The sequence below is a fragment of the Aedes aegypti genome, chromosome 3, assembly GCF_002204515.2.
Source record: "Aedes aegypti strain LVP_AGWG chromosome 3, AaegL5.0 Primary Assembly, whole genome shotgun sequence".
Lineage (NCBI taxonomy): Eukaryota > Metazoa > Arthropoda > Insecta > Diptera > Culicidae > Aedes > Aedes aegypti.
In genome coordinates, this window is record NC_035109.1 from 12,402,361 (window position 1) to 12,415,127 (window position 12,767).

Here is a 12,767-nt window from a genome sequence, read left to right on the forward strand (position 1 = left end):
TGCCAATAACGACAAGGACTCACATTTGCCATTCACGCGTGAAATGTTTAAAAATATGTTATTTTTGGGAAAACCGGGCGCCCGTAATTGGTGTCTGGAATCGGAAAATAACGCAATCGCTAATATATCCTAGAGCATTTGTTTGATAATTTGTAAATTAACGTGTTTTATATTTGATTTTGGAATGCCGATAGCGACTGGAATTACACCATCGTTTGATGTGTTTTACAATTAGTGAAAATTCAAGTGTGAAACACGTTGATCGAGCTAGTAGAATGTTTTCAGTGTATCTTTTGACAGACACACGTGTCTCGATTACCAATTGTAGTCTTCTACAGTGTCAGTTACTCCACTGAAGAAGATTCCAAGTGGTAGTCGAAATATGCGTAGTTGTCGAACGATGAGCAGTTAGGGCAGAATTAAAAGATACAATACTCAAATCTACGATAACTTTGCAACATGACATACACACAACAAGGTAATTAGCTAGAAGCTCTCAAGTTGAAAAGTGGAAGTGCTCACTAAACATTCAGGTGAAGATGAATCGAAGCCACGCCTCAAATTTTCAAGAGCACAAATCTTGAGAGCCAGACAACCGTTTGGACTGAACACTTGATCGATTGGACATCTCCAGCGAGCGACCCATCGATCAAGTTTTGACCGTCGTGTGCTCTAGATTTGTGCTCTTGAAGATTTGAGAAGAAGCTTAGATTTCCTTGGGATTTCCCAGTTAGAACGTTATATGATAGAGAAACATAAGAATGTACATAATTGATAGGAGGAAATGGAAGTGATATTGTATCAAATTGTTAAATTCTAGCGTTTTATTTTTGCCGATTGTATATTAGTTCAGGTATTTATTCGATCGTAATTGATTTTGATAGTTGCCTTTCAATTTGCTTATTGAATAATTTTTCATACACTAATTCGTAATGTAGACATTACAGCAGTCTTCTAGTCTCCTTCAACTTTCCTAATGTAAGTAATTATGGCGGTAATAAATTACGTGACGATGAAACAAGAACGTAATAAATGAAGACGACACGAATACGATGATGCGAGAACGCTTGAACACAAATAAATAGGGATTTCTAGCTAGTCTAATCAGTAGATCTGTTTAAGTGGAACGTGCACTTCCTGATAGTGCGTCGGCATAGACACCGTTCTCGTCAGTTCTGTATGCCGTAGTACACGTATGCCTTGCACCAATCCATCGTATCATCCTCATTACTGCAGCACATCGGAAATACTATCGCTGATTTCGTCACCTTCGAACATCGTTGGCACAGTTCGTTGACATCCTCCTGCAAAGGGATGAGAATGAAAATTGTAGACTATATAAAAGCCATGAACTCTGGGAGTGCCCTCTCCGCAATGCTTACATCTTCATAACAGCGCCTGATGTGCAAATACTCGTCGTCGAAATAGTCTCCGTAGTCGTTCTCATCCGCAGAACGTTTGTGATTGTGATGCGAAACAGGAACGGAATCGCTGCGATGATCAACGGACGAAGTCGCTTCTCTGGGCTTAGCAGCGTCTGAAGGTCTGGCGGAAACTTCAACCGTCGAAACTAGTAAACAGATCAGCAACAGAACCCCTAGCAGCCGAACGGAAGCTCCAGGAAGGGTGTGGTGTACTTGCTTGACATAGCGACCTCCGCTTATCTACGGAACAGATGGGAGAGAGAAACGAACAAAATTAAGATTGGTATGCATAATAAAAACAATTCTCCGGTAATTAATTTCGAATCACTTGTTTGTAAACGGAACAAGACGGATTTGCCTTGTCTACAGTGCCGGTATCAGCCAACGACCAGATGGAACCGCACGCCACTGAAAACAATAACAAATCAGGAACATATGCGAGAGGCGGCACGCTCAGCTTTATCGCGGAAGAGCCCAGGTGAGTGTCTATGTCTCGAAGGATCGTTAGTCACCTGCTCCCTTTTGGCCGAATGTTCCAATTACCGAGCTTCTTAGTGTGATTTATGAGCCATAAAATCATTATACAGCGCCAATATAAATCTCTCTGGAGATAGCGGCTTGTTTGCAATTTGCAGCTGACGGTTTGCGCAAGCATCATATGATCGGGCCGGTTGGATGGACTTTCATCCTACATGATCGTGAGCAACCATTACACGGGATTATCTCGTGATGACAAGCAATGTGGTGAAATGACGATTATCGGTTGTGAAATAACCGTCGTTTGCATATTTGCATACATGTTTTCTACGCCTGGCAATACCCCTTTCATTGTTGCCACGTGGTAATTCAAAACAAAAACACGCTGCCCAAGTCGGAAAGCATGGCGTTGCTCCGATAAGTGACGCTTAACGGGTGTAAACTTGACACACTTAGCGATGAATGACCAGACCAAGCGGTAGAAGGAACTGTAGCCAAGAGCGCGATTCTTCTTCTGCAAAACTGAGTTCCACAAAATTCGGCTCATAAATTTTATTTCCCCTGTATGAGTCGGCTATCAGTATCAATTGCATCATTCATCGTCATCATCTGCTTGTTCCCGAGCGAGTCCTCTATAGGTCGGTGTTCTCTGAAACGAATCATACGAAGCGACCAGCTAGAACCAGCAGAAAGTCAGTCAGTCAATCGCTCGGTAACTGAGGGGGGTTGTTACTAACGGGCAGGTCAGCCTCGAATGTTTTGGTTTGTGGAAATTTTCGTATGAGGCGTTTGAACATCCCACCGTATTGTTCGAGGAATGTCAATACCATCTGTGAGCAAACATCACGAGGAATCTCATGACGTTGCAAGCTGGACGGTTCCGGTCTTATAATGGAATGATGATACCAACGTAAATGTCATTTTGTTTGGACTCATCAGTTGATAAGCGCTGACACCTGCAATGGATAAGATCGCAATGCTGTGGTTATCAATGCCGTTTGGGACGCACGTGTCACCGGGATTCCTCAAGATATCGTAGATTGGCGGAAGCAGTCATATCATGAGTTAAAGACCGTTGAATGAGTCGCTTACAACGTGACTAGATTGTGCCTTCGGCGATAGTAAGCCGTCTATGACAAGGCCCTGTCTAAGAATAGATAGATAGGGCGCCTGTCAAAACACTATCAATAGTAGTGCTAGCCGTTGACGGTTGAATGGATTTGATGAAATTTAACCGGATGTAACCGGAACGAGTATCAAAACATTGCAACTGACGGTGGTACATTGAAAAATCTCGAGAATCCTAAGATTTGTCGAAAGTTGATTCTATTGCTGTAGAATAGTTTCTACTTTGTAGAAAGTTTACTTTTTTCCAAAACGGAATATCCGTCATGAAAAGATAATCCCCTGAATGAAATTATTTGAAAACTTGCAATAATTATAAGAGCTCGTTCATAGTTGTTAACTGGCAAATCTACTTGTCAAGTGGTCATTTCCATATATCCAGAAAAATAAAAAAACTCCCGGGCCGTGCAAAAAATAAACATTTTTGGAACTTAGTGAATCGACTGCATTCATATTTTAACTGTTTGATTATTTTGATTTATGATCTGTGATGATTTTTCGCTATCTCATATACAAGTCGAGTCTAGTACACGACACGGAAGACGGCATTGCGATCGAAATAAGCGTATCTGTCAAAGGATACAAACTCTAGTGGAATTGAATGGTAAAAACAAAACGTTACCGAAGTGTCGCAAAAATCTGCGCCAGTACTGTTATTTGAAATGCGAACGGAAATTGGGTTAATTCTATATAGTGATATCAGCATTTCTATGAGAATTGCTGTGAAAACTATCCTAAGAAGTCTCATATACCTAACATTGTATAGAAATTCCTTCTAAATATTTTCATCATTCAAATAATAAAGCTTATAAACAATTTTTAGAGAAAACATCAAGAATTATATCTTCTTGATTATCATGAATTTTCACATCCAATCTTTAAATGTGGCATAAAATTAAGAACAGAATAATTGGTAGAGAACGTAAATTACGTCACGAGTTTAGTGGGATAGGATTTTTTGGAATGTAATAAAGGGTTTTTTCCTGGACGTCAATAATTTTAATTTATCTTCATATGTGCTGAATAATTGTATCAATCAATCACTGATTGAAAATTGTACAATTCCCTTAAAACGTCGGCAAAAAGTAAATATATCCAATTCACGCGAGAAGCTGAAAACTGAACAGTTTCATGGCGAATGCATACTAAATGCATGTAAAAAATCCGGTAAAATATTACTGTTGATCACCAGAACAATCCTGAATATTCATCTTGGTTCATCTTGAGTTCATCATTGAGTTACGTTCTTTGCAAACAGATGAGATCTTAAGTTATCCGAGCAAAACGATAGAGAAGAACAAGCGGGTTAGTCTTCTTTCCTACACACTAAGCTCATTTTATCGAAATTCGTGAATTTCACCGTAATTTCAACAGCTAAACAGTGCGGTTAGATAAAATACCGTAATTTCGTAGAAATATTACAGATTCCGATGATTTTTTATTATCAAAAACTGGGAAAGTTCACTCTACCGTTCATGTACATTACCAAACTCTACAGCTGTTGACATTCTTCGGAATCCGTAAAATTGAATTAACAAGCAGAATGTTATTTTTCTGTTCAAATCCGTTTTTTTTTTGTAAATATAGTCGACTCTCCACTATTTGATATTGTATATAGAGTAAGGTGGGGCAAAAGTTCGACCTTAGTGGTATAATCAAAGTTTCCAGGAAAACAATAGCAGTTAAAACAAAACAAATACCATACAGTGAACCTTCGACATATTGGCTATAATTTTGCTGAACAAACTTGTGTCAAAATATTTACCCATTTTTATTTATAACTGTTTCAAAATTGATTGTCTTATTCGAACTTTTGCCCCACCGGTGGGGCAGTTCGAATCTAGTGAAGGGCAAAAGTTCGCTGGCTAAAACACAAAATATCGATCCTTTTATGACAGGCATACTTTACACCAGCCGTAAACTTAAGTTTAACGAAAAATACACACTAAATTTACATCAAAAAATTGCCCAAAACCGGGTTAATTGTAATATACTCAAAAATAGCAGTTTTTCACAAAACTTAGTGGAAATGTAAAATTTTGGTGACTGTTTTCACACGATCAGACAAATTTAACTAAATTTGAAGATAATATATGGATTTTAGGCAATTTGCAAATTTTTCCGTGATTTTATACATGGGTCGAACTTTTGCCCCGCTGATTCGAACTTTTGCCCCACTATGGGCCAAAAATTGTTTTAAAGCATTTATGCAAAAACTAATACACCTCAAAGCAACCTTATGATTGGCCTTGAAACGCCCTTACATAAAATATTGAAAAATATTTTATCTTCAATTGGTTCCATGCAACAAAAGTTTGATAAAAAAATTACAATATTCACGTCCAAAAACAACAAATAGCCATAACTTTTCCAAATCTCAATCGATTTTTATGATATTTGGATTGAGAATCTCTTACTTGAATAGCATTCGAACAACCATGACATTTATAAGATTTGTTTTGAATTGAGCTAGAAATCTTAAAAAGAAACTCTTACCCCACTCGAACTTTTGCCCCACTTTACTCTATAACTTGATATGTACCATAACTCGATGGATTTTTATATATCTTCAAATTTCCAAATTTAACTCGATATATCCACTCGTCGAAGTCACGTGAGAAAGTTTCTCTCCATAACATGATATCTATTTGAAAATTTTTCTTGGTCGGGGAAACTTGGACTAGTTCTTGTTCGGAGGTCACTAAATACCTGAAACATGCAATGGAAGCGGAAAAAATGATTGTCAATAAAACAACATGATTTTTCGATCATTTTGAAAAAATGTCCAAATAGTAGTTTTAAAACACTATCAACAAAATAATATTGCTTTCATAGAGGATCTTAGGATTTTTTGTGTCTATATTTCATATGTCGATCGTCCCTTGAATATCGAGTATGGAGACTCAACTATATAGCCATTCTAGTCTAATGTTGTCTCTTATTATTAAAGACAAATTCTTTACAGATTACATTGTTTTACAATTATTTTTATTTTCAAAGCTTTAAGTGTACCTCTTGACTTAGGAAAACAAATATTTAACTTTCTAATTCAATTTGGTAAAAACAAACTTTTTCATAATTAATCTTCGAGCTGTTTAGTGAAATGCCTATAAGTAAATGCAAAACCGAATTTAGTACTATACCATTTAATTCCACTATGGTTTGTATCCTTTAACAAATATGCGTATTTACTTTTTGCCTTATTAAATTAAGTTGACTTTCAGTTGTTTTTAAAAAAAAGAGACCATTTAAAATGAAAGCTGAATAGATATTGTAATATAAAAAACTATTTTTCAAATTCTTACCTTGATTGTCTGCGTCATTTTGCGGTTTAGATTAAGAATTGTATCTTCCAACAACGAACAATATCGAATTAACTTGTAACTCTTCACTTTTCCACCACTGATCAACAGTCTCTGTAAAATTTCACTCTCAAGCACCCCACGCTTGTTCAAACTTCAAATCCTTCTCTTCCGGTTCCTCAACAGAAAGGATCTCACACTATGCGATCGTACGCCAAAATGCGCGCTTTTCCCACCGCTATCAGATACTGCACTTCTTGTCTTGCAATCGAAAGCTCTCAGCTAGCTAAGCGCCACTTGTGCTCTGTACACTGGGGACACTATCCCGCTCCTTAGCATTGACTAACACGACTGATTCGGCGGCACTTATCTTTTATATTGAAAGCAATCGCCAAACCTTTCGCGCCATACACCGAACGTAGCGCCGGCAGAAAAGGAAGGAGCGTCCGCTTCACATGACTTCATCAATGGGCTTATTCACTGGGGCGGGCAGAGCGCAGCCCCATCTGGCTGAGCCATTCATCCACCAAGACAGACAACTCAACCCAATCGTAATAAGGTGGGCCAAGCTGATAAAAACGAGAGATCTGATTGGCTGATGCATGCTAGTTGCTTGAAGATCTGATCATGTTTCAGGATGGCGCTTAATCAACATAGGCGTATACAGCCATCGCAAATATGGGGGGGGGGGGGTACGGCAGCTTTCCATTGGAGGTTGTGAATTGTTAAAGATTTACATAACTATCCAATGCCTGTTTTGATAATAACGTTTTGATTTCAATTATGGACAGCTTCAAATTCCGAACAATCTACTTTGTATGGGAAACATTTCAAACGAGAAACTTAAAGGTAGATTGGACTACCTTGTACCTTTTAATTCCACCTTTGACATTTGATCTTTGACAGATATGCATATTTCGACTACCACTTTCAGTGCGGAGATTCTGCTCAGAGGATTTGAATACATTAAAAAGGATTTCAAACGAACTTTACTGTTCAACAGTTGTCAAAAGTTTCGAGTTGTAATAAGCAAATTTCATGACTAACTTTGACACTTTTTATGTGGGCATTATCAACTACTTTAGACATCTCTTTAGAGATTTGACGGTTTTAATTTATTATTTAAATTTTCTATCCATGATTTTCAGAGCCTGTCTGAAATTAGAATCCAATTGTCCGGAATATGGGCAAAAGTTACTAAGCGTCCGAAATAAGAGTCAAGAAAAGTGTACACATTTCTATTCATTTAAAATTATTTATGTTACGGAATCCAAATCTTCACCCAGCTCTCGAAAGTTAAGTGATTTAAAGACTCGATAATGTAGAGGAATCATTGGAATGATTACTTTTATATGATGTTTGATGAGTAATACTTACCTGAGGCAAGTGTCCGTAATATGAATCCAAACGATATTTGTGAACCGATCACACTTCTCTATACGGTCATCAGTTGGGTCAAATCTTTTATTTGACTTCATTTGATACTCTATGTCACTTTCATGAAAATAAAAAATACGTTATGAAAAACAAAATTTATCGGTATCTTTTGCTAAGATGACGTTGTATACTCATTCAGATGAAATGATATAGAACTTGAATGGAATACAAATATATCGAAGGAAACTCAAAGCAGAGAAACAAGTTCACTTTTTTTATTTTACTGGAACTAAACTGCCCATAGCAGCTTATTAGTCAGCTTATTTTTGACAGTTTCGATTAATACCGTGGAAAGTCACAGTATCATAAACACTTTCGATCAATTTACTCAAATATGTGATTGTTCAAGAAAACTTGAAAAATGAGCTAATTCGATAAAGTTTTAGAGATGTGTCAAATCGATTTTGTGGTACCGGAATGACTTCATGAAACCCCAAAATTATTTTGAAAATGATTCGAAAACACCACTTGCCTTTTGCTAACACAATGGTATATCACTGCGCTGAAGACACTAGGGTGTTTTGACCGTTTCTTCATTATGCTTTTAACGTAAATAGTCAAAAACTCTCGCAAAAAGCAATATATTGTTCTAGTTTACCAAATAAATTCCGATAAAAATCTTATTATATTGTATATCTAATTCAATTCAACTATCTATTGCATCCAAGTGTTACGAACACATCGATCATACATCATTGTCATGTGGGAATTGGTTTTCACTGCTAAATAATTAAAAGTGTATCACTCTATACCCTAAAATCTCACAGGGTTGCCAACACGAGTACACTCTATGAAAAATATACTTACCCATGATTTAGACGTCGTATCTTTGAATCCCACAGTCCATCACCATCGGCTCAAAATAGAGTTGATGGTAAGGTTTGGGCCTGTTGAATTTTCGAATCATTTTCAATAATAGCCAGTGAGTTCGATTCTCACCGAGAAGACGTGTAACTTTTTCGCAAAACTTCGCAAATCCAATTGTAATATATGTAATGTTTAGTTTTACGGTAGTTGTCAAATTTCCACCCGGCTGGTTAGCCGTCAACCACGAATCATAATTAATTAAAAACAAGTGTTCAATAATATGTTTTGAATTCAAGAACGCATTTCGGTGGAAATGTCCAAAAAACCACAAAATCGATTTGATACACCTCTAAAACTTTACCAAATTGGCTCATTTATGGACAGATAACTTGTGGCAGTAATTTGATGGGCAAGGGTACCTTGGAAAAAGTGAACAGGTCTAATATTCATAGTATTGAATAGGATTAAAAACGATGGATGAAATCGATTTTGAAACAATGACAACAAAAAAATTTCCGCAGAAAGAGGCTGACAAAATTGGGTCATTTGTATAATTAGAGACTCTCTACAGGATATCTGCAAATTATCCGTACAAACTTTGAAGGCATATACATATGTCTTTCGGTAACAAAGATGAACAAATTCCTACAGGGTTGAACATTTTGACCTACTATGGACCAATGCACGCGTTAACTCGTTGACGTTTGAGCGGTGCCGTGTTGTTTACGTGACCATGGAAACAAGTGAATTCGGCACCGCTCAAACGTCAAATTCACTAGTTTGCATTGATCCATTAGCTTAAGCATAAAGTTTGGCATGTTAATGATCCAAGGAGGGATCGTCCATAAATGACGTAGCTTTTCTTGACCAACCTTTGACACTCCCCTCCCACATCGTACACAGTGCCGTAGCGTGTGGTTGGCCAGGTTGGCACCCGCCAAGGGCGCCAGCCTGTGGGGGGCGCCAAAATGCGTCAAGCATATTTTGAAAGAGATTTATTAAATAAGGGCGCCTCTTACGCCACAATTTGAAAAGAAACTCCTTAACGTAATAACGGAAAAGTTAAACAGTGCCTGAATCGCTTCCATAGACTTTTTTATATTTTGAATGATTTCTATACATTTATTTCAAAAGTTAACATTATAATTATTTGATAAATCTCTAAGTGATCTTGAGAAGAAATAATGAAGTATCCAAATACACTTGATTCAAATTAAACACATAAAAAAAACAAACATTCTATCGAGCGTGATTTTTTCGAAGACAATCTCACTGTATCACGAATTAAATTCTCTTAAAAACCTGAGGAAAACTCATGGAATCTTTCACAGGATTATCAGAGTACGGTACATAATTGTAACAGTAAATCCTGAACATTTCACATGACGCAAGGTGAGTTTCTGACGGATTTCTTTTGTAAACTTCTTTACAGTTGGGCAAAATATTAAAAAAAATCACAACCTGGAAACCCCATAATCCTGAACAACATTTTCAGAGAATTTTGTGTCAGTGAAAAACACACATGAGTTGAAAAGAATGAAATTTGTTTTCCCTAGTATGAACCAAGTTTTTATTACTGGAGAAGATTAAGCACTAATCAATTTTAGATCACATTACAATATCATTTCTGAAATGCAAAAAAAAAATCGTAATGAATTCTGCGCTTGTTTTATAGTACCTTTTATCAATAATTAAACAATTTTCTATTTTTCGTGTTACTATTTGGGAATTAAAATTATAAATTTCATCAAATAAAATTGAAAAAGTTTTTTAATTGAATCTTTTCAAAGGATTTGAAGAATTTGTTTCTATTTTTCGGAAACATCTTGGCAAAACAAGTAAAACAATGTTTTCTGGAGGAGTTGTTAAGCAAAATTATTATGAAATATCTAGAAAGCTCTGCATTTTTCTAAGCAAACTAAAATATAGTTAGCACATTGTGTCCGCTATTTTAAGAAGAATTTTATTAATGCCAAGCTCAGCATTTTCTGCAGATGCATCTCAAGAACAATAATGTTCTTATGAATTACTTACTTCAAAACATCAGATTTTGAACAGTTCTCAAGAAAATCTGTCTTGTATATCGTCTATTGATATTTATCAAATATTTAGTAAATACTTAAGTCTCAGCATAATATTTTTTATGGTTTCGATAATACTTCCATATCGTAGTCCTTCTACTATTCTAAAAATAATTTTTAATGACAATTGACTAGTTTCCCGAGAAACATGCTGCTGAAGCTGTAACTCAGGTATATAAACGGTAAACATAAAACTGGATTACTTTATAGATAAAATCAAAGTTGATTTAAAGGGGGAAAGGGCCCTTCTAGAGTCATATTGAAGTTATAATTTATAATATTAACTCAAATATCTTTGCCATATGAGCCTTTAGTTTTGAGTTTTCTTTTGTTTTGTTACGTTATATAAAAAGATGAAGAGGTTTTGTGCCTTCTTGAGAAAAATTTCGAATGAAAATCCCTCTTTCAAAATTTCGTCTAAACTCTAAATTCCTTATAACTGTAGTTATATAGTATAGTGCTAGCTTTATGTGCTTTATATGTTTGTATGCATAAATTACAGCTTGAGTAGCATGGTTACTTGGAATGTTTTACGTAAACGGTAATCACATACAAACTCACATCATGAAAACAAAATTGGCTTGGGGGCGCCCAAAGGGAGGTTTGCCAAGGGCGCCGTGAGGCCACGCTACGGCTCTGATCGTACACAGATAAAAATATTTAAATTTCAATGTAACGTAAACAGAAGAGTTTAGTAAAAGTAAACCAAATTCATGTATTGTTACAGCATCACGTTTGATTTTCAACTAAAGATTCTTGAATGTTACATGATCGTGTAAGTTTAAAGTGCATTCGATTGAAAATTAAGCGATTTGTCATTGACATTTAAAATAAACTGAAATTTACAACATATTTTTAGCTATGTAGCCTATTTTCACATACTTCATACGTGGTTCGTTGCAACATCGTAGACTCCCCCCTCCCCTTAAAATGCAACGTCATTTATGGACGGTACCTGAGCGGTCTTTGCGAACACCATTTTTCGAGCTGGAAGCAAAATGTAATTTGAACTCACTGGATTTTAGGGGTTACATATTTTCATTTCTAGCCTTTTTTAAAGTTAAGAACTTGATGTCCACCTGAAACATCAAAAGAATGGATAAATGTTTCAGAATTTGGGGAGTTATTATCACTAACACGGATAGCGGCCCTCAGGCATAACGTAATTGCATTACCTTAATTCGATGCGATCATTTTGAAATTTTAAATTCTATATTATGTTAAACATTTAAATGCATAAAAAGGTACTGTAAAACGGGGTAACTTTGATAGACGGGGTTGGTGGTCTAATGGCAACCGCTTCTGCTTCATAAGCAGAAGACCATGGGGGGTTCAATCCCAGGCCCGTCGCTTTCCTCTTACTTTGTGGTTGTATCTTTCACTTGCTTCTACCTTTCCACTCTTAATCTATCACAGTTGATCTATTCGTTCATAACATTTGCTAGAACCAGAGACGGACAAAAAAAACGTTTTCCTATGCTTCCATTCTTTTATCATTATAGCACGCCTTTCCTTACGCCTGATACATACGCAGTCTGTTAACCAAACAGCGAGTCATATAAAAAACTACCAACCTTCCCGCATGAACTGACGTACACGTAGTGGTATACACGGTCTACCGTGGGATCCAGTTTAATGCATCATCAATTCCGGGAAATAGCAATTCAGGGTGATGGCATTCAGGGAAATGGCATTCGGGGTAATGGGGTAGAATCCAACCAAACTTCTGTTTGACATCAATATGGTTGGATCGTGATTGGAGAATGTTAATAAAGAACTAAGAATAGATTTTGTACTTTAGGGTCCTGACTAAATAGAAAAAAAAAATCATAATAAGTCTGGCAGAATTTGCAGAAAAAAATTCTGATTATATATCGATTGTTTCTCATGTTTCGACATTGAATGCAACATAAATCAATCGTTTTTGGAAATCCAATCCTATTTCAAGCATTATTCGAACAAAATCGAACGAATTTCGTAAAGGATATAGGACGTTGCATACCTCTAGGCGTTTAACGTTATATATGAATTTCTGACTTTGATTACAAAAATAGCCCTAATAGAGTCCTCAAGCATTCCTAAGTCGAAAGGTTAGAGTCCGCGGCTACAAAGCA

The 12,767-nt window shown here is 36.4% G+C and overlaps 1 protein-coding gene across 1 annotated transcript; it reads right to left on the minus strand.

Moving 5' to 3' along the window:
* Positions 1-822: 822 nt before the first annotated feature.
* Positions 823-6,709, minus strand: LOC5564310. Its single transcript, XM_021852255.1, has 3 exons — positions 6,332-6,709; positions 1,383-1,664; positions 823-1,304 (listed from the first exon to the last, which is right to left on the minus strand). The coding sequence occupies exons 1-3, from the start codon at positions 6,347-6,349 to the stop codon at positions 1,170-1,172; spliced, it is 435 nt and encodes a 144-aa protein (XP_021707947.1). The 5' UTR covers positions 6,350-6,709; the 3' UTR covers positions 823-1,169.
* Positions 6,710-12,767: the final 6,058 nt, after the last annotated feature.